Raw genomic sequence first — 21,286 nt, forward strand, 5'->3', positions numbered from 1 at the left:
AAATATTTTCATAACGACATGGCCGTCTGGAATGAAAAAACTGAAGACCAACTGATCAGCATGATTCAGGAGAGGCCAGCTCTGTACGACATTACAGAAAAAGGTTATGCCAACTGAGTGGTGACAACAGAACTCTGGCGTGAGATCGAAAATAAACTTGTTATATCAGGTAAGATTTTCTTTAGCAGAAACTGTTCGGAATTGTTTGTGTTATTGTTCGCTAACGCACGGTAAATATCATTTGTTCTTTCTGTTTACCGCCAGAGTCTGACTCTGTTCACTAGTGCACAGTAAATATCATTTGTTCTTTCTGTTTACCGCCAGAGTCTGACTCTGTTCACTAGCGCACGGTAAATATCATTTGTTTTTTCTGTTTACCGCCAGAGTCTGACTCATTTTCAGTTGATTCAGTTCCATATGGTAAACTCGCTTTATGGAACAGGCAGTTGTGTTGTTATTATGTGCTAGCTAGCTGGCTAACTAGCGTCTTGAATCCGTCCTGTCGCAACAAGAAGAGCAAAAATAACCTTTGTTGGCACTGCATATAGACATGAATTGGACATGCTAACTAGGCACAATGCTTAAAAGTTGGCTTTGTCTTTCAGAGAAAGAGCTCAGGAAGAAGTGGGATTCTCTGCGAAAAAGCATCTGCTAAAAATGTAAATACAAATTTGCAAGAAGTGGAGTGGCCACTGATTGTCCAGGTGGGGGTTTCTACCCCTCTATTCACATGTAGCCTTTCATATGTTAACTTGGTTTCACTCTCCCATTATCCCATCATTTAATTTATTTATATTATTTTAAGGAACCTTCGGCGGCTGCTGCTGATTCTGATTCACCCTCAGATGGCACCATCAATGAGACCTGGACCAGCACCCCAGTGGAGCCCTGCTTCTTTGAGGCTGAGCCAAGGCCCAGCACTCCCCTAGCAGAATCCATCATCTGTGGAGCAGAGTCCACACCGACACATCTCAGTGAGGAGCCTTTGACAAGCACCTCCAGCCAGTCAAGCACTCCGAGGCCTCGGGTTAAGCGCAGCAGGAAGATGCTGGACGAGTCCGCCAGTGAGGACTCAACAAAGTTGATGCGCACCATTGGTAAAACCCTGGAAAGGTTAGCTTCTCAGGAAGACCACAATGATGCCATCTCCGCCTACTGCAAAAACATTGAACACAGAATGCGGAAGTTGCCCCCACATTTACTGCCACATTTCCAGCACGAGGTGGACAGCTGCCTCTTCAAATATTCGGTGGACCAGAGCCTGGCATTAGTAACCTCTGACAGACAGTTTACTCATCTGTAATGTTGGATGTGGCAACAAAGTACCAGTTGTAACAGAGATGTAAATGTAAATAATTCCTGCACACTTATATTTTATATTTTTACTACCTACTTTTTTTTTTTTTTTACTTTTTTTATATTTCTTTTTAATGCTGTATTACGCAGTTGATCGTTGCCATATAAGAATTTCATTGTCCATTGTACTGCACATTTGATAATAAAACACTTTGACTTTGATAAAGGGTATTTGCAATAGCACTTCTTTGGCGTGAAGAGTGAACACCAGACAAGATAGTATAATGCAAACACTTTATTTTGTAATTTCAGACTATAGCCTTAGAACTGAAACCAAGGTCAACTTCTGGAAAATAACATATCACATTATCCATTAGATAGGAAACAGGATAGGCATACACATTTATATTTTGCCCCACTGAAAGGGCACCGCACCGATATCAGAAATAAAGTAACGGCATAGTTCATCCCTGTGCTGCTTGGCTCGTGTTGTAGCATTGGTTGTGTGTGGCAGGGAGGCCTGCCGTAGGTCAGAGTCCTGTCTCCATCTTCCTGGGACAGTGTCATGATCTGGTCCTTCCTGGTCAACGATTCCTGCCATGTATAGGTCACAGCTCTCGGTCCGCAGGAAGTTGTGCAGAGCACAGCAAGCCAGAACAATGTCCTCCACTTTGGCAGTGTCTTGAATGTTAATGGTGGTTAGAAAGACTCGAAAACAGTTGGCTAGGATGCCAAAAGCATTTTCTACCACCCTCCGAGCTCGCCACAGCCTGTAATTGAAGATGCGTTGCTCTACAGATAGCCTGCGGTTCGGATATGGCTTCATGAGGTACTCCTTCAAGGGAAATGCCTCATCTGCCACAATGCAATAAGGAGCCAGCTGGTCAGAAGCAGGAAGTGGTGCAGGGGCAGGGATGTTGGATGTTCTATTCTCCAGGGCATCCTGCAGTGAGCATCCTCCAAACACTCCGCCATCTGAAATCCGCCCATTGCAACCAACATCTACGTACAGGAACCTGTAACTGCTGTCGACCAGTGCCATTAGGACTATGGAAAATGTATGCTTGTAGTTGTAGAATGTTGATCCAGTTCCTGGTGGGGGGCGAATGTTGACGTGTTTCCCATCCAGAGCACCTAGGCAGTTTGGGAAGTTCCACTGAGCCTGGAATCCATCGGCTACTTGCTGCCACTCTTCCACTGTGTCCGGGCACTGAAAAACAAGAAAATACAATGTAAAACCCATGAAGGCTAGTTTCATATGTCAGCTAGTTTCATATGTCAGACCCTTGATAACTTGTAGTCATGTGGCCATGTGTCGCTGTCCAAATGCCTACAGACTGCACTATAAACCTCAAAGTATCTAAAAAAGAAAACAGATATATCACACATACCTTCAGGTGTTTATCTTTTAAAACCTGGTAGATTGCTCCACAGGTTTCAGGAACGAATTGCCGAATTGTTGATACTCCCACTCGGAACTGGTAAGAAAGGCTCCTGAAGCTTTCTCCTGTAAATATTAACAAGCACATAACTCAGTTATCTATATAATAAATTTCAAGCAAGTTCAAGCACTTTATTCAAAATCCAAGCACTTTTCAAACTTTAAAAAGCATAATATACAAACTTAAAAAGTGTTGTAATGTTAAATACACATACCTGTTGCCAAGAAGCGCAGTGTAATCATCAGACGTTCCCCCATGGAGATACAATACCGGTAGTTCGTGTTTTGCCTCTGGATGATTGGACTGATAAGTTCCTTCAACATGTGGAACTGAACAGGAAAGAGCCGAGCGAAATTTTTAAAATCGGAGGTTTCATTTATCTCCAACTCTCGACACAGGTTCGGGAAAGCCCCTTGAGCCTGTCGCTGGAGTATCCATGATTTCACCCATTTAGTGCGGTTTCTCCTTATTTTTCGCCTCCGCCTCTTCCTTTCTTCTTCCACAACCAAAAGACCAAGGGCTGACAACGCCAGTGCCATTTGCAACTTCTTATCAGACATATTCTCGATTAGAAGTAGCGAAACCGTCTGTGATGAGCGAGAGTGGTGTGAAAATGGTAAGCAAACGCTGCTTTGTTTACGGTTTGTATATCCGCAGTCCTAGGTCTTCCGGTTTCCCTTTTTGAATGACGAACACAGACTACCGCCACCTGCTAGTATGGAGAGTTATTTCCCCTCACGCAGGCGCAGAACGTACGTGCTAGTTGGCCATTGGCTGTAGTCTTTGCGGTGTGTTCAAGTGCAACTTTTTGGACCAGACACAGGCGACGTGAGGCGACGCGACAGTTGGCCTTCGTCGCCACTGGTTTTTTGATGTCGATTTGGAGTGTCAAGGCCTTAAGGCAGACGAGAATCATAGATTCTCCTCTTGGTCAAAAACCTCACCATCCATGGATGGATGAGAATCATACAGGGTAAAGCTCTGTCATCTAGCTCTTTTGAGTTCCTAGATAAAACTCTATCATCTAGCTCTTAGATAAAGCTCTGCCATCTAGCTCTTTTGAGTTCCTAGATTCAAGCTTACTCAGTTCTTTTGAGTGGGGTTTTGTTCTAACAAACCAGACAAACAAGACCTGAGGGCTCTTGATGGAATGTAGAACAGCAGGGATTCTGTAATGTAGACCGGTCCTAAGCCATTAAGAGCTTTGTAGTAGAAGTAGAAGAACTTTAAAATTAATTCTAAAGGACACTGGGAGCCAGTGCAATGTAGCTAAAACCGGAGTGATATGCTCTCCCTTCCTTGTTTTTGTCAAAAGTCTAGCTGCAGAGTTTTGGATAAGCTGAAGCCTCTCAATAGACTTTTTAGGGAGGCCGGTAAAGAGGGCATTGCAGTAGTCCAGTCTACTTGTAACAAACGCGTGAGTTAGCTTTTCAGCATCTTTCTGGGTCAGGAAGGGCCGCACCTTGGCAATATTTCTAAGATGAAATAATGCTGTTCTGGTCACCTTGTTTATATGGGAATTAAAACTTAGAACAGAATCTATAGATAGATAACACAAAGGCTTGTTACTTCTGGTTTGGTCCAGGGATTCAGGCTCCCGAGTCTTGTGGAGAGTTCTTCCCTTTTGGCTTTGGGGCCGTCCAAAAGGATTTCTGTCTTATATGCGAAGGTTAAAAATAAGAAAATATAAAAATAGCAAAAATAATAAATAAAACAAATAATTTATTTAAGCACAGAGAATAAAGTATATATATCATTTATTTGTGTCCATTTAATATTTTCCACACGGATACACGTGTATTTATTTAAATTTCTATATTTGATGCTGGATTATCCTATTTGAGAACCTGGCACCCAATGGCCCCATACAAAATCCTCAGTGCGCACAGGCTCACAGATATTCTAGAAAGTACATGGCTTGGATGAGAAATCACCCAGTAGTGTGTTTTTACATCACACCCTGACTCTCCATGTCTATCTGTAGAATAGATGCCTAAACTTTACACAGCTTGTCATCTTTAGACAGAATTTGAAGCACAGAACCACAGAAGTAGCTCGTAGAAGAGCTCTCAGTTTAGAGCAGTTATCTCATTGACTATCTTCATAGACTACATGAATACTAATTACCTGTTCTTTTGTATTTTCTTCTGTTCTATTCTATTCTGTTCTATTCTATTCTAGTCTGAGGCCCAGGAGCTTACTATAGTCAAGATGTCTAAATTTGGAGGAGGTATTGGAGCTCCCAGTAAAGAGGAGAGGCTGAAAGAGGCAGCAGATATCCATCTGAGACTGGGACAGATCCAACGATACTGTGAATTAATGGTGGAGCTGGGACAGGTAGGGTGTGTGTGTGTGTGTGTGTGTGTGTGCGTGTGTACTTTTTTTCCCCTCTCAAGAACGCATGTGACCTAATATCTAACAGCCCAAATACAAACAAATGCAAACAAGTTTTCTTGTTTGTGCATATACGTCTAACAGCATTTCAGACAACTGGGAAACCTGTAGGGGCGTGATTGGGAAGAATGGTCTTGTTAATCTGAACCTGTGTAGTATGTTGTTATTGGACTTGCTAGCCATGGATTGTCCATAACAAACAAAAAATATGGATTGGTTACGCACATCCAGGAACCATTCTAGGCAGGTGCTGGACCCAGAAGTAATACAATAGCTAAGAAAGAAAGTATGCACACTGTAGCTCCCTTTTGGTGCTTTATTTCAGAGTCAAGTCTGAAGAAGAGCAGTGGTGCTTGAAACGTCACTTTATGGTGCTATACAAGAACGCACTAAAAGGGAGCTACAGTGTATACTTTCTTTCTTAGCTAATGTCCATAACAAACATAATGTTTGAACATGAAGAGGATTATAAGTATACATATTACCACCGCTCATTGGGCCAAAGGCCGATGATCGATTTTGTACTTGTTTGAGACCTTAGGCCAAATGTTCTGGACACTCGGGTGATGGATCACCATCTGGTGGTGAGTTGGATCAGATGGCAGGGGAGGCTGCCAGACAGACCTGGTAAACCCAAAGAGATTCTGGCAAACCATTCAGTGTTCTTAGCTTTAGTTATATTCAATGATAGTAATAATATTTATCATTGTTACTATTATTATTATTATTATTAAGAAGAAGAAAATTAAAACAAAGAAAAAATATTGCCGCAAGTGGCGTTTGAGGGGTCAAAGCACACTTTGAAAAGACAGACAGGTAGACAAAAAATTACAGAAGGTAGACATGGTGGACAGACAGACACACAGACAAGTTTTGTCAAGACTGGACACACAATCGATTAGTTATGGCTAATTTTGTGTTAGCCTGTGACTTTTGTCAAGGTTATCATTTAACAACTATGCACCCATATTGTTCATTGCACATTGTTTAAGTTATTCACAATGGCCAAACTTTCTATTCGAAAATTATCCTTTTCTTGGCAGTTTATGACTTCAGAAAAGACAAGCCTGGATTTGAACCCACAATCTTCCACATGAGAGGCTGTTGCTTTACCTGTTGAGCCTCCTCTCCTGGTTTGTTGAGGAGAAAATAACTAAAGGGAGAAGTATTGTAATACTGTAGCCTATGATTGACAGTGCTAATCACTTAACCACATACAACTTTATGGTGCTCTCCATTGACAAATAGATCAATACTAAATCACATGGGGTAGACAATTGCTGCTGCATTGCCCTCTAATGCTCTACATGCTCTAAAGTTGAAACTAATGTTGATATAAATAGGAAAGTAATGGAGAATCAGAATGATTCTCTCTCTTTCAGTGGGACAAAGCATTATCAGTGGCTCCAGGAGTCTCCATGAAGTATTGGAAGAAACTCATGCAGAGGTAAGTCCAGTTTCATGTATCTCATTTTCAGCTTTTTCTAATAATACAATAATATAGGATACATATTTAACAAATAGCATAGACTGTCTTTAAAACGCAAACACAAATTTCCATAGTTTAAGCCAATGCATGTTTTTCAGTTAAAATGGGAATTGCTAGGTTTGCTGCAATCTCGGAACCCATCATCTATCGGTCTGACGACGATTAGACTCTGGGGGCGACGGCCAATATTTCGGGGTTTCCGGTGTAGCCAGCGGACATCCGGGCCAAGACTTCCTCTTCCGTGTGCCGTCATTGTTTACAGTCCGATTAGCAACTTGAGACGCGAGAATGGAGTTGAGAGACGACATCTCATATGCAGATATCTGTTTATAGAGATTAGCCGAAATGTCGTCTGGACCTACAACACCTACAAAAAGTATAGGTTGTAGACGTCGTCTCTCAACTCCAACTCCATTCTCGCGTCTCAAGTTGCTAATCGGACTGTAAACAATGACGGCGCACGGAAGAGGAAGTCTAGGCCCGGATGTCCGCTGGCTACACCGGAAACCCCGAAATATTGGCTGTCGCACCCAGAGTCTAATCGTCGTCAGACCGATAGACGATGGGTTCCGAGATTGGGTTTGCTGTAACTGTTGTGATTAATGTCCCATGTCTTCTTGTATGTTGTGTTTGTGTTTTTGCCCTCTACTGCAAATCAAATTTCCCCTCGAGGGACAATAAAGATCTAAACTGAACTGAACTGAACTGAACTAAATCACAGAGGACTTATGCTAGTATTACATGAACAGTTAATGAAAGCTATGGTTTGAATGAGGATTCATGAATGTGTCATGTAGCTGTTATAAAACTCTTCTTCGGTTAAGTATGTGTATTGGAGTTCATGTAAAGTGTTCTTTAACTGTATCTGTTGAATTATAACTTGCTTATGTCCCAGGAGAGCCGACCAGCTGATGTGGAGCCATATTGCCCTTTAGTTCAGCGGGTTCAGCAAAGTGTTCCAAGTCTAACTCTTGTCCTGGTTCCCCAGGAGAGCTGACCAACTGATGGCTGAGGATAATGATGATGCTATCCCCTACTGCATTGCCACAGGAGACATAAAAAAACTAGTGACTTTCTTCACTGGCAGAGGACAACTTAACGAAGCATTGCTAGTAGCACAGGTATAGAGAGGGAGGGAAGGATTGATTGCATTGATGGAGTGATGAGATGCCCAGTAATAGTGTTTTTCAGCATTGTTGCTGGGAGGAAGTTTTTAAGAGGGAATACTGATGATAAAAATAATAAGAATGATGATGGCTATGGTGATAATGATGATGGTAAATGATGACTGCAAAGATTATGTTGTCGATGATTTTGTTGAAGATGATCAATATTATTGTTGCTTATTCCTAGGGAGCGTGTGAAGGGAACATCCATGCACCTCAGAGCTCCACCATCAACCACACAACCAATGATGTGGATAACAGACAACAATACCAGGGGTAAGTAAACACACACACACACACACACACACACACGCACGCAAAATTCTTGTAAAGTGTTAGAATAAGTAGATTAAGAATATTGACATGTTTTTTTTTTTTCAAGGGTTTACCATTGAAGTTACTCAAGTTGAACTGGACTTGAAACTAGGGTTCTACCAATATGGGTTTCGCTGTATTGGTATCGGTATACAATATTTTTGCTGATATTCAATATCTTAAAATTTAAGCATTTTTACGCCAAAAAAGGCCAAGTATTCAGTGTTTCCCCTGGAATTTTATTAAGGTCAGGGTGGGAAAGCCTCTGAAACAGCATTTAGGCAGCATTTACATTTCATTGCAGGTTTTACAGACTCATTCACATTCTCATTCACAGATTGAGGTCAGGTAGGAACCTCCATCATATCAGAGGTGGACCACATTGACTGGCCAATGTGCGATTTTTAACAAGAGGCCAATATCAGCCCCATATATCAGTCTGACCCTAGCTGAAACAGTCCAGATGCTGAGGCCTGTATAAACACAGTCCCAGGCTGAATTAGCTCTGTTTCTGTCCAGTCTCCTCCACAGGGTATGTGAGGAACTGGCTGAGTGGTACTTCCAAGACGGCTGCTCTGTCCTGGCAGCATGCTGCCACCTAGCTATAGACAACATTAAGGTACACATCTGAGTGTGTATGTGTGTGTGTGTGCGCATGCGTGCATGAGTATGAATGTGGTTTGCATTTGTTTGTGCGTTGTGCAGAAATTGTAGCTTTAAAAAAATCTTCTTGTCAGCTAGAAACCCCTATGTAACCGTTCAAACATTTGAACACTGACTGTTGTACTGCTCCAGCCCTGCTGTGCCTTACACTACCAGCACATACCTGGCCAACACTCCACCTCTTACTGTTGGTTGCTTATATTGTTGGTGATCTAGTAAACTTATTCAGTCAGGAAGTCACTGCACACAGATGTGCAAATGCATCTCAGAAATGAATGGCTTAATGAAAGCAGGCTAGGAAGCCTGACGGCGTGGCACAAGGGAACTCTGGCATGCAATTTATTTATTTATTTAAGTGAAGATGAAATAAATGAGAACTAAATCCAGGAGACAAAAACACTGATTGGTGTAAATCCAAATATATTCAGATTCAGCTGCTTTATGAAAAAGATTCATAAGAAATAAACAAATAAATGCCACAACCATGGCCAGTTAAGGTTGGTTGAGGATGATCTGTTGTAGTTAGCTATCCCCCATGAAGACATCTACTTAAAGGATAAGTTCATTGATTTTGGACCTATCTAACACACCTGCAATACTTGGACCTGCAGAGAATATTGGTTCACGAGGCAGCTGTCGGTTGACTTGGGAATGATTGCTAGCCTCTTGCTGCTAACAAGCAGTCCACAGGGGGTATGTCAAAATGTCTCCAAAAAAGCTATTTGTAGGCTCCACGGGGGAGTTGAGAATAAATGTAGAAGTTGCCAAGTAGCCTACATTAATTAAAATTAGCTCTTAGCTCAAGTGGCAGTGGTGTATGTAAGAGGTTAAAGTTCAATAGTATATACTGTATGTGAGGTAGGTTTTCAGTAGTGTATGTAAGAGGTTAAATTTCAGTAGTGTATATGTGAGTTAGGTTTTCAGTAGTGCATGCGAGAGGTTTATTTTCAGTGGTATATGTGTGAGCATTTCAATGGTGAATATTAAGTAGTATATATGAGCATATAATATATCAGTAGTGATTAAGAGAATATTTCAGTGGTCTTACTAGTGTGTGTGTGAACATTTTCAATTTCAATAATATATATAAGAGTGGTTTAGTATGGAATGTGAGAGGTTTTCAGTAAAGTGTGTGTGTTTCAGTAGTTTATATGGGAGGGTCTGGGAGGTAAAGTAGTTGTATGTGCAAGCCAAAATTTGAATTATGTCCTAAATGGCACCTCATTCATTACATTTATTTACATATAACCGTCGTGTTCAGGAGATTTTTCAGATTTGCATACAAACACATATTCTGTGCCACATTTTATGAAGTTGTTGCCACTGTCTCAATGACCTTCTGTTTTTCTCGCTTTCACTTTAAAAGTCATCCTCTAAATTCTTCCTCTATAATCTGTAATCAGACTATATCATGTTTTTAGGTAATGTAACAGAATACAGTATTCCTTTGCCACCCAACCCTGTATTTTCATGACTGATTGTAAAGTTTTGGTCAAACACTGACGTTAGATCCAAAACCTGTGTGTATGTGTTTGTGTTCTCAGTTAGCCTTGTCTAGTCTGATCCGTGGTAATGAGCTGGAGTTGGCCGTATGTGTAGGCGTCGCCCTAGGAGAGCCAGCCAATCAGAGCACAGCTTACTGCCTGGAACTCTTGGCCAGGAAGTACATGACCACACCTACCTGGTGAGTCCCCATCCAATCAGAAAACTTAATTCATGCGTGTTTAGTAGTGTATGTTTATTCTGTTGTTCATGTGTGAAATCCTGTAACTCCAGTTTTGGTGTTTTTAATTTGTACCCTTGACTTGAATGTTCTAATGGTCTTTTGTGTGCTAAACAAGCACAACCCTAAGATCCTAGGATAAGAAAATATTAAAGATAGAGCAACTTCATTATGCTACTGGAGTTTCTACTAGGTAAATAGAATTATTGCTGGGATGACTATTAACAGATTTGCAGATTTACAGATGTTTGAAGTCTTACAGATTTACAAATTTGCAGTCAAGTGCCACAGCATATGAAAGATGTGCAAATGTGCATTGGAATGAATCCTGAAAAGCTGACTTTTTATACATGTAGGTATTTCTGAAATTATCATCACATAGTAACATGTATGGTACATGAATGTAGAGGAGGTCACATAAAGAGTGGGTTTCACAAGAAGAAGTAAGAATCAGAATGCTTCATTCACTGATTGCATTTGAACAAGACCTGGTTGAGGTTCAGTTTACTTTGGTAAAAAAAAAAAAAAAATTTCATGCAACTAATTTTCCCAAGTAACCAAGTGTTCTCCATCTCTTAGCATTGTCCTCTGTTCTCTTGAGCAGAGGAGTGTAGTTCAGGGAGAAAGCTTTCTTTAGCTGGTTCAGTATCTGAAGGCCCAGATAGGTTAAATTTCTGGCGCTCCATTGAAATGGCATGTCTCTTAATTAAATTAATTCCATAACCAGAGAAAGTCCCATACTTATTTACATGCAAAGTGTCTATAAGAGATGGGACCGATATATCAGGGCCAAAACATCATCCACATATGGTATGATGGTGTCTCCAACATTGTACATTTCTATTAGTCCGTACTTGGGCTACCAGGTGTTTGTTGAACAATTTGACTAAATCTAAAAATCTAGGGCCAATGTTTATCCTTTTCATAGTTTCAAACAAGTACTACCATTCTAGTCGATCAAACATTTTTTCAGCATCTGATGATACTGCTATACTGTTTGGATATGTTTTGGATCAGTTTTGGAGCAGTGTTATTAAAGAACCTCCTCACACTGTCAACAGATGGGTGGTACTCCATGAATCCAGTCTGATACATATCTACTAAGTCTGGTAAAGCTTTTTCCAGTAAGGCTCAGATTTTGGAAGGGACCTTATAGTCACTGGGCAGCACTGAGATTGGCCTGTATGAGGCACAGAGTTTAGAGTCCTTGCCAGGTTTAGGCAAAACTATAATGAGAGCTTGTTCCAGTGAATCATGATTGAACATGGTAAGCATAGGATCTATCAGTTTGGGCAGAAACATCTTAAAAAAAACTCCAATGGGAGCCCGTCTAGGCCTGGGGATTTCCTAACATCCCTTAGCCTAGAAAGATGTAGGTGCATCAGAAAAATTAACAAGGATTCCCCATTTAACCTTTTCATGCCTCCCTCTGGAATAACATTACTGTGTGTTGAGGAATAAAAAGTAAAAGTGAAAAAACACACGTCAGTCCAGTTATCCCTAACCTCCTTCCCACTTAAAGTGATGTTGAACTTTGATAGTACCTTGGGTTGTGTAGCTTCCTGGTCATGATAAAACCCCAAAATCTGCAATTCTCTGTTATTTGTTGCTCTGGGGCTCCGGAAGAGGAGATTGGAGAATTACAGTTTTTTCTCTCTCCATTCACTGCCATTGTATGGTGAAACAGGTCAAGAAAATCACACTTCTAACATAAACGAATAGGAACAAAGCAGATTCTGACAATATATAAAAAAATGTATCATTCTGCTGAATTGAGGTTAAGTGAATCGCTTTCTTTATGTTATTAAACCTTTCAGTTTGAACAAGTGGAACACCGAAATCTGGTCGGAGGAAACTTATGCCAATGGAACAAAGAAAATAGTATGTTTATCAATAATTGTAAATAGGCGAAAAAAGGTGGGAGACAGGACTTTGACAAAGCAGATTCTACCAATATATAAAAAATGAGTCTCTCACTTTTTTTTCCATGGCAGTGGACCCAGCCCTAAAGTGAGCCACTGTTGTGAAACCAAAAAGTCAGGGTTAAGACCAAAGTGAGCTTGCTAACCCACTAATCTTGCTTTGTGAGATCTTTTCATCCTTACTGTGTTTACAACCAGGGAGCTGTCAGCTGACCTGCTCCACATGATTCCTGACAACAAGCTTCTATTGGCCAAGCTGTGTGCATTTTACCCAGGAAGTACTGCCGAAATCAACCAATTGCACGAGAGGGTGAGTCAGCAATCAATCACTTAAATATAAATGTCGTTTTTGCATAAAATGGAATGACTGCTCTATGTTTTCTGTTGGTGTTATGATATGTGATATGTGTTATGATATGTACAATGAATGTCAGTGGCGGTGATGGTGATAATAACAATGATGCTGATTGCAGGTTTGATGATGATGTCATTGTTTTGGTTGTTTAAAATGACTATATTTTATGGTGTTTGTAATTTTATCTGTTTGTCATTCCAGTGTGGTCTCCCTCCATTAGAGGAGTGTAAGGCCTTGGCAGAGACAGCCATGTCTGAAGGAGATTTGTTTTCAGCCATTAAATTCCACCTACTGAGCTCTGAACCCGAGAATGCTCTGCGCATAGGCATTGATCACGTTAAAGGTACTGGCAACTCAGCCTGGACATGTGTGTATGTGTGTAGTTACCTAACGTAGGCTAGGTGTTTGGATTTGGATTGCAGCTCCAAGTATGAATGTGTGGAATGGTGTGAATGTGAGTGTGGGTGTTGCTGGAGAAGAGCTTGGAGCTCTGTGAACCTTCCCTGGATAAATGAAGGTTAAAAAAAAACTTGCTGGTGTAGAAAGAGTACCAACATTTCCTACTCAAGTAGAGTTCTTTAGAGTTTGTTTACTTTGTTGTGGAAGTTACTTAAAGGATAAGGCCGGTGTTTTTTAATGCATTGCTTACCGTCAACAAATCCTATGAAAATAACAAAATCAGCAATGATTTTGTTTTGCCAGCAAATCTCGCCCATGTAGCCAGTGCCCAATGAAGCCATGTCCCAGCAGCCATCAGGGCCGGACTGGGAAAATCATTCAGGCCGGGAAATATAGCGCAAAATATAGCCCCAGTCAGGCCACTTTTTAAGCAGGGGGTCTGGGGGTCCCCCGCCAGGAAAACTGTAGTTACAAAGACTTCATTTCCTGCATTCTGGTGAATTTTAGTGCATGTGAATCACAAACTAATGAGCCAACAACTGCTTAGTACAATGTACTGTTATGAACCTCAAATAAAACCAAAGGTATTATATCATTAAGGAGGGAGACGACACAAGGACTAACGTTTAACCAATATTTATTAAATAATAAATAACTAAATAAATAACTAATGTACTTACAAAATAGAAAATTAGGTGTGGGCATCAGTTCATCAGTGGTGGGTGCAGGGTGTTGAATGAAGTGTATGGGTGTCAAACTAGAGTAAGTGTGTGAGATGCAAAAAAACTTAAACAAATTAACATATATACAACAGCTTAGCTGGAGGTACTGCAGGAGTCAGGAGGGATGGACAGCTGCTGGGTGAAGGTGGGCTTAGACAGACCCTCACTGCCCTGATTGCCAGCCTGCAGAGGTGGGCAACTCTTTTTTCCACCATCCATCTTCAAGCGGCGGTTACGCTTGAGTAGAGCCAAAATTACAACAGCTTTTAGCCTTCCGTGCCTGGCTGGCTGCCTCGTTTCTATTGGCCACGCGGGTATTCGTCACAGCGCGCAGCGTTCACAACACTTCCAAACGAGGTGGGGGGGAGAGGTGACCGCGCCCACTTAGGAGACAGGAAGTGTATACCAGTTCATACCATTGGCGCAGCTTGTAATGCATCATCTTGTGTATAGAGCATCTTTGCTATCTCGCCGCTTCTAAATTCAGTGGCCTGACTGCGGGCAAAAAAAAAAAAAGTTTTTGTTTTTTTTTAATCTGCGGCCTGCGGGCCATATAGCAGGCCAGGCCACCGGGAAAACTCCTGGTGCTCCCGATGGCCAGTCCAGGCCTGGCAGCCATAGAACTCCATTGTATTAAATAAATGATTAAAAACACGTCACTGAGCCATGCTCTGGGCAGCATATTTCATCATCACGATGCAGCCGACCAGCCGACTTTTTCCTCAAACAACTTAATAAGCCGGCTGTAAACACTTTGCGATCTCAGGAAAGTAGTTCCGTAGCACCGAAAATAGTCCCCGGCGTAATGAAGAATTTGTTCCCATTTGAATTTGATTTCGTAATAACTACAATAGCTTGACTTTTCGTGGTAACAGTTAGCAATTTTTAAAATTGAAACTATGTCTTTGTGAGCTGTATTTCAAGGTTTTTAGCTTACAATTGGAGCCAATGACTTCCGGGTTGACGGCTAAAAACGGTACGTGGGAAGTCAGAAAGTAACGGGAGTAGAGCAAACGCATTGTTGATTTTGTTATTTTCATAGGATTTGTTGATGGTAAGCGATGCATTAAAAAACACCGGCCTTATCCTTTAAGTAGAAATATTTGTAAGACAATTAAGTAGAAATTAATTTAAAAAAAATGTTTAAGTAGATTAAGTAGGTTAATGGATAGTTTGGTTTTACAGGGATTTAGCTATTTTTCCTATTTACCCAGAGTCAGACGAACTCGTGGATGTAATTTTTTATGCCTCGCATGCAGTTAGCATAGCTCAATTGCTGGAAGACTACGGGATCAAATAGCAGCACCTCTCAAAAGTATAATCCGGCTCTAATAAATATGGCTCTGAAACCTATTCAAATTGAAGAAAACAATCCAAATTTTCCATCATACCAATTGCTATTTTGATTAGTCAAATCATCCAGCTTTAGATATCAGTTGTAAAATTCAAGTTCTCATAACCTATATCATAACTGTCTTCTTACTGTCTATATAAAGCTCTGATCAATCAGGAACTCTCTCTGATATCCCACCTCCTCAGAACAGCTGGGTGGATCTGATTGGACGGTGGATTGTGTCCAGCCAATTCTAGACCTGCTGAGTTACATCAGAACTGACTGCCTCATCATGGCCAAGTTGACTGAGTAAAAACATTATTATTATTATTGTTATTATTATTATTAGTATTATAATTATAATAATAATCACCATCATCGTCATTATCATCATATTGATCCATACCATTGCCATCAGCTGCTACCTTCTGGAGTTCATGATTGTCATGAAGTGTGGTGTTAAGTATTGTTGCTGTCTGATGTAAACCCTTCTCTTCACTTCACCTCACTAATCAGGATCATTCAATTTACTCAACACATACATGACAATGTAAAGTTAATTAAAAATACTAAGATTTCCACATGACAGCAACAATGTTACTACATTGTCCCTGTAACTAAATGGAATATTTTAGTAAACAAAAAGTGCCAAAGTAGGTTTAAAGGTTTGACACTTCCTGTCACTTCCCTCCCATTGTCAGACTTTGCATCATTATCTAACTCTGTGTGTGTGTGTGTGTGTGTGTGTGTGTGTGTGTGTGTAGAGCCCGCAGTGAGCTGCTGATCCTGTGTGGCTATATTGGAGCTCTGCTGGCCATTAGAAGACAATACTCCAGCATCGTACCTGCACTCTATGAATACACAAGGTATACATACAGGGCTGTATGTGTGATTAACCCTTGACTGAACTTGGCTACCATTTAAAGTAATAATCCACAAGTGTTGTTTTTCATGATTTTGGTGACACCTTTGGTGTTTTGCACTCACTGTAGGCACTGGCCAAACATACTGTAATAATAAAGACACTCAATGGTGTCTGTGGCTTCTTACAGAAGCCGAGAGTGGCCATGGTTGCTCATATTTTTAACCCCATTATCTCGAGATCACAACTTCATTATCTCATTACCTCGAGATATCAAACTTTCTTTTCTCGTGATCACGATTTAATTACACGATTTACGTGCTATGGACACGAATTATGTGACAATTACGTTTCTCTACCAAATTTAATTCTGTGACAACACACATTTGATTGTGTGGCAACAGCAGGAATTGGACGCCGCATTTTCAGCGGTTAAGTTTAGGCAAGTAAAACAACTTTGGTTAAGGTTTGGGTTACGGTTAGTCTACTAAAACAACTTGGTTAATGTTAGGGAAAGGCTTTGATCATGGTTAAATAAGAAAGACTTTAGCTAAAAATTTAAATTTAACTTACGGTAGAAATTTCCTCTGTAGAAATGGGGAATTGAACTCCGGTCACCAGCATTGAAGGCAAATGCATACACTCATCCACCACCCAACCACAACACCCTTACTTTCCACTGCACTACTTCAGTGTGACACTTCTTCCTGTTTATAGTCGTGCCTATTTCACATAAACATTTTGTGCTGGGAAAACGGAATTTTAACACTTTACGTGCCACCGATGCTTGTTAAGAGGTAATTTTGTGTTAACAAGTCACGTTCATTTGAGGTATTTGTGTGAGATCAGGTTGGTTCAGGATTTGTTTTCGGATTGTTGCTTTAATCAGATTAAGATTGGATTATTAATGTTCATGTAAATGTACCCACTGTGTATTTCACTTTCTATGTGACTGTGTTTCTCAGTCAGTTGTTGAAGCGGAGGGAGGTGTGTGTTCCTCTGAAGATCGAGCAGCTGTCTGTGGAACTGGATGCCTGGCGGGCCTGCACACACACTAACAGCAAGTAGGTTACACACGGTCACACATGTACATACACACACACTGTCATGAGAGGTGAGAAACGGCATCTTAAGGGCATGCCTAGCTAACCAAATTGCGTCACCACAACGTTATGACTAGGCAACCAAAGTTTTGTTGAATGCTTAACCAAGTTGTTTTAGTTACCTAACCATAACCCAAACCTTAACCAAACTTCATTTATATATTCATCACCTAAAGTATCGTAAGGTGGACAGACGCTGATTCATCAATTCATCTCCCTGCATGTAGCTGCAGGGTTGGAATCAGCATAGGTGCCCAAAAAAATTATTTTAGCACCACCATGTGGTGCTGAATATATTTATGCTTTGACGCTTCCAATAGATATAGAAGTATTTTTATTCATTGTTCATCTCTGCTTGATGCACATTGGCATCATATTTAAATGTTTGTCTTAATATTTCAATGATAGAAACTACTTGAATTCAGAGATGTCTGTCTGTCTGGTCTATCAGGTGTATATATGATGTCCCCAACAGTCCTCCATCAGAGTGTCAAAGAGAAGAGTTCAACTGCTTAGAGAAGAGAATCCAGCCAACAGACTCTGGTAAAAATACTAATATTACTCACAATCATGGGCGTAGGAAGCATTGAAAATGTGGGTGGGACAATCCAACAGGGGTCTCTAAATTTTTAACAGAGTAGATGTCATTTCCTGTATTCTGGTGCCTTTTAACAGGTGGTTTGATACTTTTATCTGGCTATACTAGCATGAGAAAAATTATGGGTACATTTTGTAATTTCATCCAGAGGAAGTGGTTGGCCCCAGATCACATATTTGAAGATATTAAAAAGCTAAAAGTACAGAAATTGATTCGATGACTAATTCAGAGCCATCTTTAATAATAACCACTCATTGTTTATTTAAAATTGATGATCTCTTTATGCTTGCATGCAATTGCAATTTCTGTTAAATGAATTTCTTTAATGTTATCAAATCAATGAGTAAAGTGGAGAGGACAACTGTAGTCAAAGTGCTCCTATGCATTCTCCAATAAACTACATTAATTTTCAAATCATTTCTACTACTATGATGCTGTCAGTCCGTATAGAGACTTTGTAACAAAAACAAGAAGGCTATAAGCAACAGGCGAACAAAATACGAACATTTAGTTAAATGCCAAGCTTTGATTTTCGGTAAGTTAACAATTTCCTGAACATTTTGTGGTGACAGTGTATGACCCACCAAGGCCCATTCACATCTAGAATGATAACTATAAAGATAACTATAACTATAAAAAGATTTAAATCGTTATAAGTAAATAGAATGTCTGTGTTCACACTACAACTGTAACTATAAAAACATCCAAAACGACAACTATAACTATATTCTTGGTTCCATCTCTTTTCTGGCGGTAGAGACAACGATAAAACATTGTCAACCAATCAAACTAAAGTTCTACAAAGAAGGGGTGGGAGAATTCAGTATAGTTCACTGCAGTGATGGCATTGCTTGCCAAGGAACTGATTACAGAAGTCCAGAGGAACCCGGCGCTGTTTGACAAAGACCATCGCCTCTAAAAATGTTGAAAAGAAATGTGACATACCGGTCGGGATCGGAACAGCTCTTGGGATTAGTGGTAAGGCTGTTTACTGACCTGGAAGCTAGTTAAATCGCTACCTTTTGCTAGCATGATGCTAGCATAATCTCTTGGCCAACCTGACCGCAAATGCGCTATTATCCTATGTTTTCAATATGACCGGGAGGTAACAACAGAGCCCTCCGGTATCCTGTTGAAACCCATTTAGCCACGGTGACGTTCAGGTGTTTCTCTCAACGTGGGCTACAGGAGACTTTACTCTTTGATCCACAGTAGATGTGGTGTGCAGAGTCACCTACTGGTAAAGAAATGAATAGCTTCACTTGGTGACCATTAGTACCATTAGCTCTCATATAAACAGGGGTGGGTAGTAACGCATTACAAGTAACGCACATGAGTAAAAAAGTAGTTTTTTTTAAGGAACAAGTACTTTTAGTTCTTTTTTTTAAACTGTACTTCTACTCTTTACTCGAGTATATTTTTGAGCCAGTAATCTACTTTTTACTTCACTACATTTGCCATTTATACCTTTGTTACAACTAGTCTGCTCTAAATGCGGGGATTGAGTGTAGGGGGGAGAGCGCGCGAGGAGCACCTCTACTGCAGATGCCAAGTTGCCAGCTGCCTGGAAGAAAAATAAGCACCACCTGTCTTTTGACCACGATACGATGATGACGGAGCAAACCCAGAACAAGAGGCAGCTTCCAACAAATGGGTATCCCCAAATGAAAAATGTGAATGGAAAGAAGTTTTCATTCTCTAGTTGATTGACTGAGGTCTTGGCACAGGGAGTAATACTACAGAACAGAAAATCTGAGTTTTAATTAATTGTATTGTATTCGGTATCTACTGCATTTTGGGGCTGTAATAGGTTTGGTTACTTTGATAATGTCTGTAAATACTAGAGTTAAACAGACTTATAGTCTGTTTTATAAAGGGCTAAGAAAGTTTTATCAACAAGTGCTGTTTTTTCATTATTTTGCACTGGCCCGCACACCCTAAAATATATTAAAATGGAAAGTAACTTGTACTTTGAGTAATTTACTAACCAGGTACTTTTTTACTTTTACTTGAGTAGGTTTCTCAAATGGTAATTTTCACTTTTACTTGAGTCATTTTTTATGGGAGTAATTGTACTTTTACTTGAGTATAGATTTTCAGTACTCTACCCACCACTGCATATAAACAAAGCACAATAATGTCATGAAAGCGCCATAAAAGAGCATTATTATCTGCCATCTCCTCTCTCTTGCGGCAATGCATGAACCCAAATCCTTCGGCTATGTCGTTATTTACTTTAGAGAGCGAGTAAAATAAAAGCACGTCGGTAAAGTAATCATGATCCATTTTTTCTCTGAATATTCGGCGCCGATATCGTTGTAGTGTGAACGCTTGAGCAACAGCATATCATTATAGTTTATAGTTATCTTTATAGTTGTCGCTCTAAGTGTGAATGGGCCTCAGCTACCTGGCATCCGGGAATCAATGACTAGCTAACGTTAGCGGCGCGCTCGTGTGTATGTGTGTGCGTGCTATGTGAGAATCTGCCTGGGTGCAAGGTAGCAGTGAAAACGTGGTATGGAATTTCATTGATTTGGGCATTCTCTCAATAAGCAAGCGGAATGGATTTGATAATGAAGCACTGACACAGCGCTCTGAAAAGAGCGCCGAGTGGATAGACTGATGCACTGATTTTCGACATGGCAAAAACATGGTAAAAGTGGGGGGGTCTAAACTAATAATTTTAAAAAGTGGGTGGGACTTGTCCCACCCTCATATAATAGCTGCAACGCCCATGCTCACAATAACACCACCATGTTTTAAACTAGATGATATACGGTTGTGATTTTTCCATGAATGGCTTGTTTGACAAATATTCAGTGAGAACTTCTCTCTATCCAATGATACTGAATACATATTAAATGAAATAATTTGAAAACGGATTTCGTACCTCCCCTAGCGGCGTTAGTCCTGTATGGTCCAGACTATGTGACAGGCTCCAATCTACCCAGCCACTCAGATGTTCAACTTTCCTGTTTCACTGGACACAGAATACAGGTATGTGGTGCTGTGTTTTACTAGCTTGTGTGTAACTACCCTAAAGAAATGTCTGCACAGCTGACAACATTTTCATGTTTTTTTTTATGTGCAGGGTCCAGTATTTTTGCTGGAGGACGGTAAATCAGCCATCTCCCTCAATGATGCTCTAATGTGGGCTAAAGTCAACCCCTTCTCCCCACTGGGGACAGGACTCCGCATCAACCCCTTCTAACACACACACACACACATACACACACACACACACACACACACACGCAAACAGACATACACACACAGAGGCCTCTCCATAGGATGGACACACAAGAATGGGTCTGTAATAGAGGGGAGGAGAGAGCAAAAGCCAAAGAGTGAAGGAATGGAAGAAAATGAGAAAAAAATATGGACTGAAAATGATATTTTTTGTGGTTCAACTAACTGGCCAACTGTATTTTATAATTTATTTGACAAATGTGGTGACATCAACAAATAAACTAATAATATAATAAAATTTCAGTGATTAAGTGA

At 40.4% G+C, this 21,286-nt stretch overlaps 2 protein-coding genes across 3 annotated transcripts in view; both read left to right on the forward strand.

Annotated features, from left to right (window-relative positions):
- The window catches only part of wdr17 (WD repeat domain 17), a 43,505-nt gene extending 22,512 nt beyond the window's left edge, over window positions 1-20,993 (forward strand). Inside the window, exons 18-32 of one of the 2 annotated variants that reach the window (XM_071902760.2) lie at window positions 4,920-5,075; window positions 6,515-6,579; window positions 7,610-7,742; window positions 7,975-8,063; window positions 8,622-8,721; window positions 10,310-10,449; window positions 12,135-12,155; window positions 12,609-12,720; window positions 12,967-13,108; window positions 15,426-15,528; window positions 15,984-16,085; window positions 17,047-17,145; window positions 17,636-17,727; window positions 20,682-20,779; window positions 20,874-20,993. In XM_071902760.2, the coding sequence (XP_071758861.2) occupies window positions 4,920-5,075; window positions 6,515-6,579; window positions 7,610-7,742; window positions 7,975-8,063; window positions 8,622-8,721; window positions 10,310-10,449; window positions 12,135-12,155; window positions 12,609-12,720; window positions 12,967-13,108; window positions 15,426-15,528; window positions 15,984-16,085; window positions 17,047-17,145; window positions 17,636-17,727; window positions 20,682-20,779; window positions 20,874-20,993 (1,572 nt within the window). The remainder of the gene's footprint in view (window positions 1-4,919; window positions 5,076-6,514; window positions 6,580-7,609; window positions 7,743-7,974; window positions 8,064-8,621; window positions 8,722-10,309; window positions 10,450-12,134; window positions 12,156-12,608; window positions 12,721-12,966; window positions 13,109-15,425; window positions 15,529-15,983; window positions 16,086-17,046; window positions 17,146-17,635; window positions 17,728-20,681; window positions 20,780-20,873) is intronic. The other variant, XM_071902759.2, reaches the window with a different exon arrangement.
- hmgb2a (high mobility group box 2a) overlaps window positions 1-21,286 on the forward strand; it is a 228,958-nt gene that overhangs the window by 141,710 nt on the left and 65,962 nt on the right. The window lies entirely within an intron of this gene.

This window comes from Centroberyx gerrardi, chromosome 3 (assembly GCF_048128805.1).
Source record: "Centroberyx gerrardi isolate f3 chromosome 3, fCenGer3.hap1.cur.20231027, whole genome shotgun sequence".
NCBI lineage: Eukaryota > Metazoa > Chordata > Actinopteri > Beryciformes > Berycidae > Centroberyx > Centroberyx gerrardi.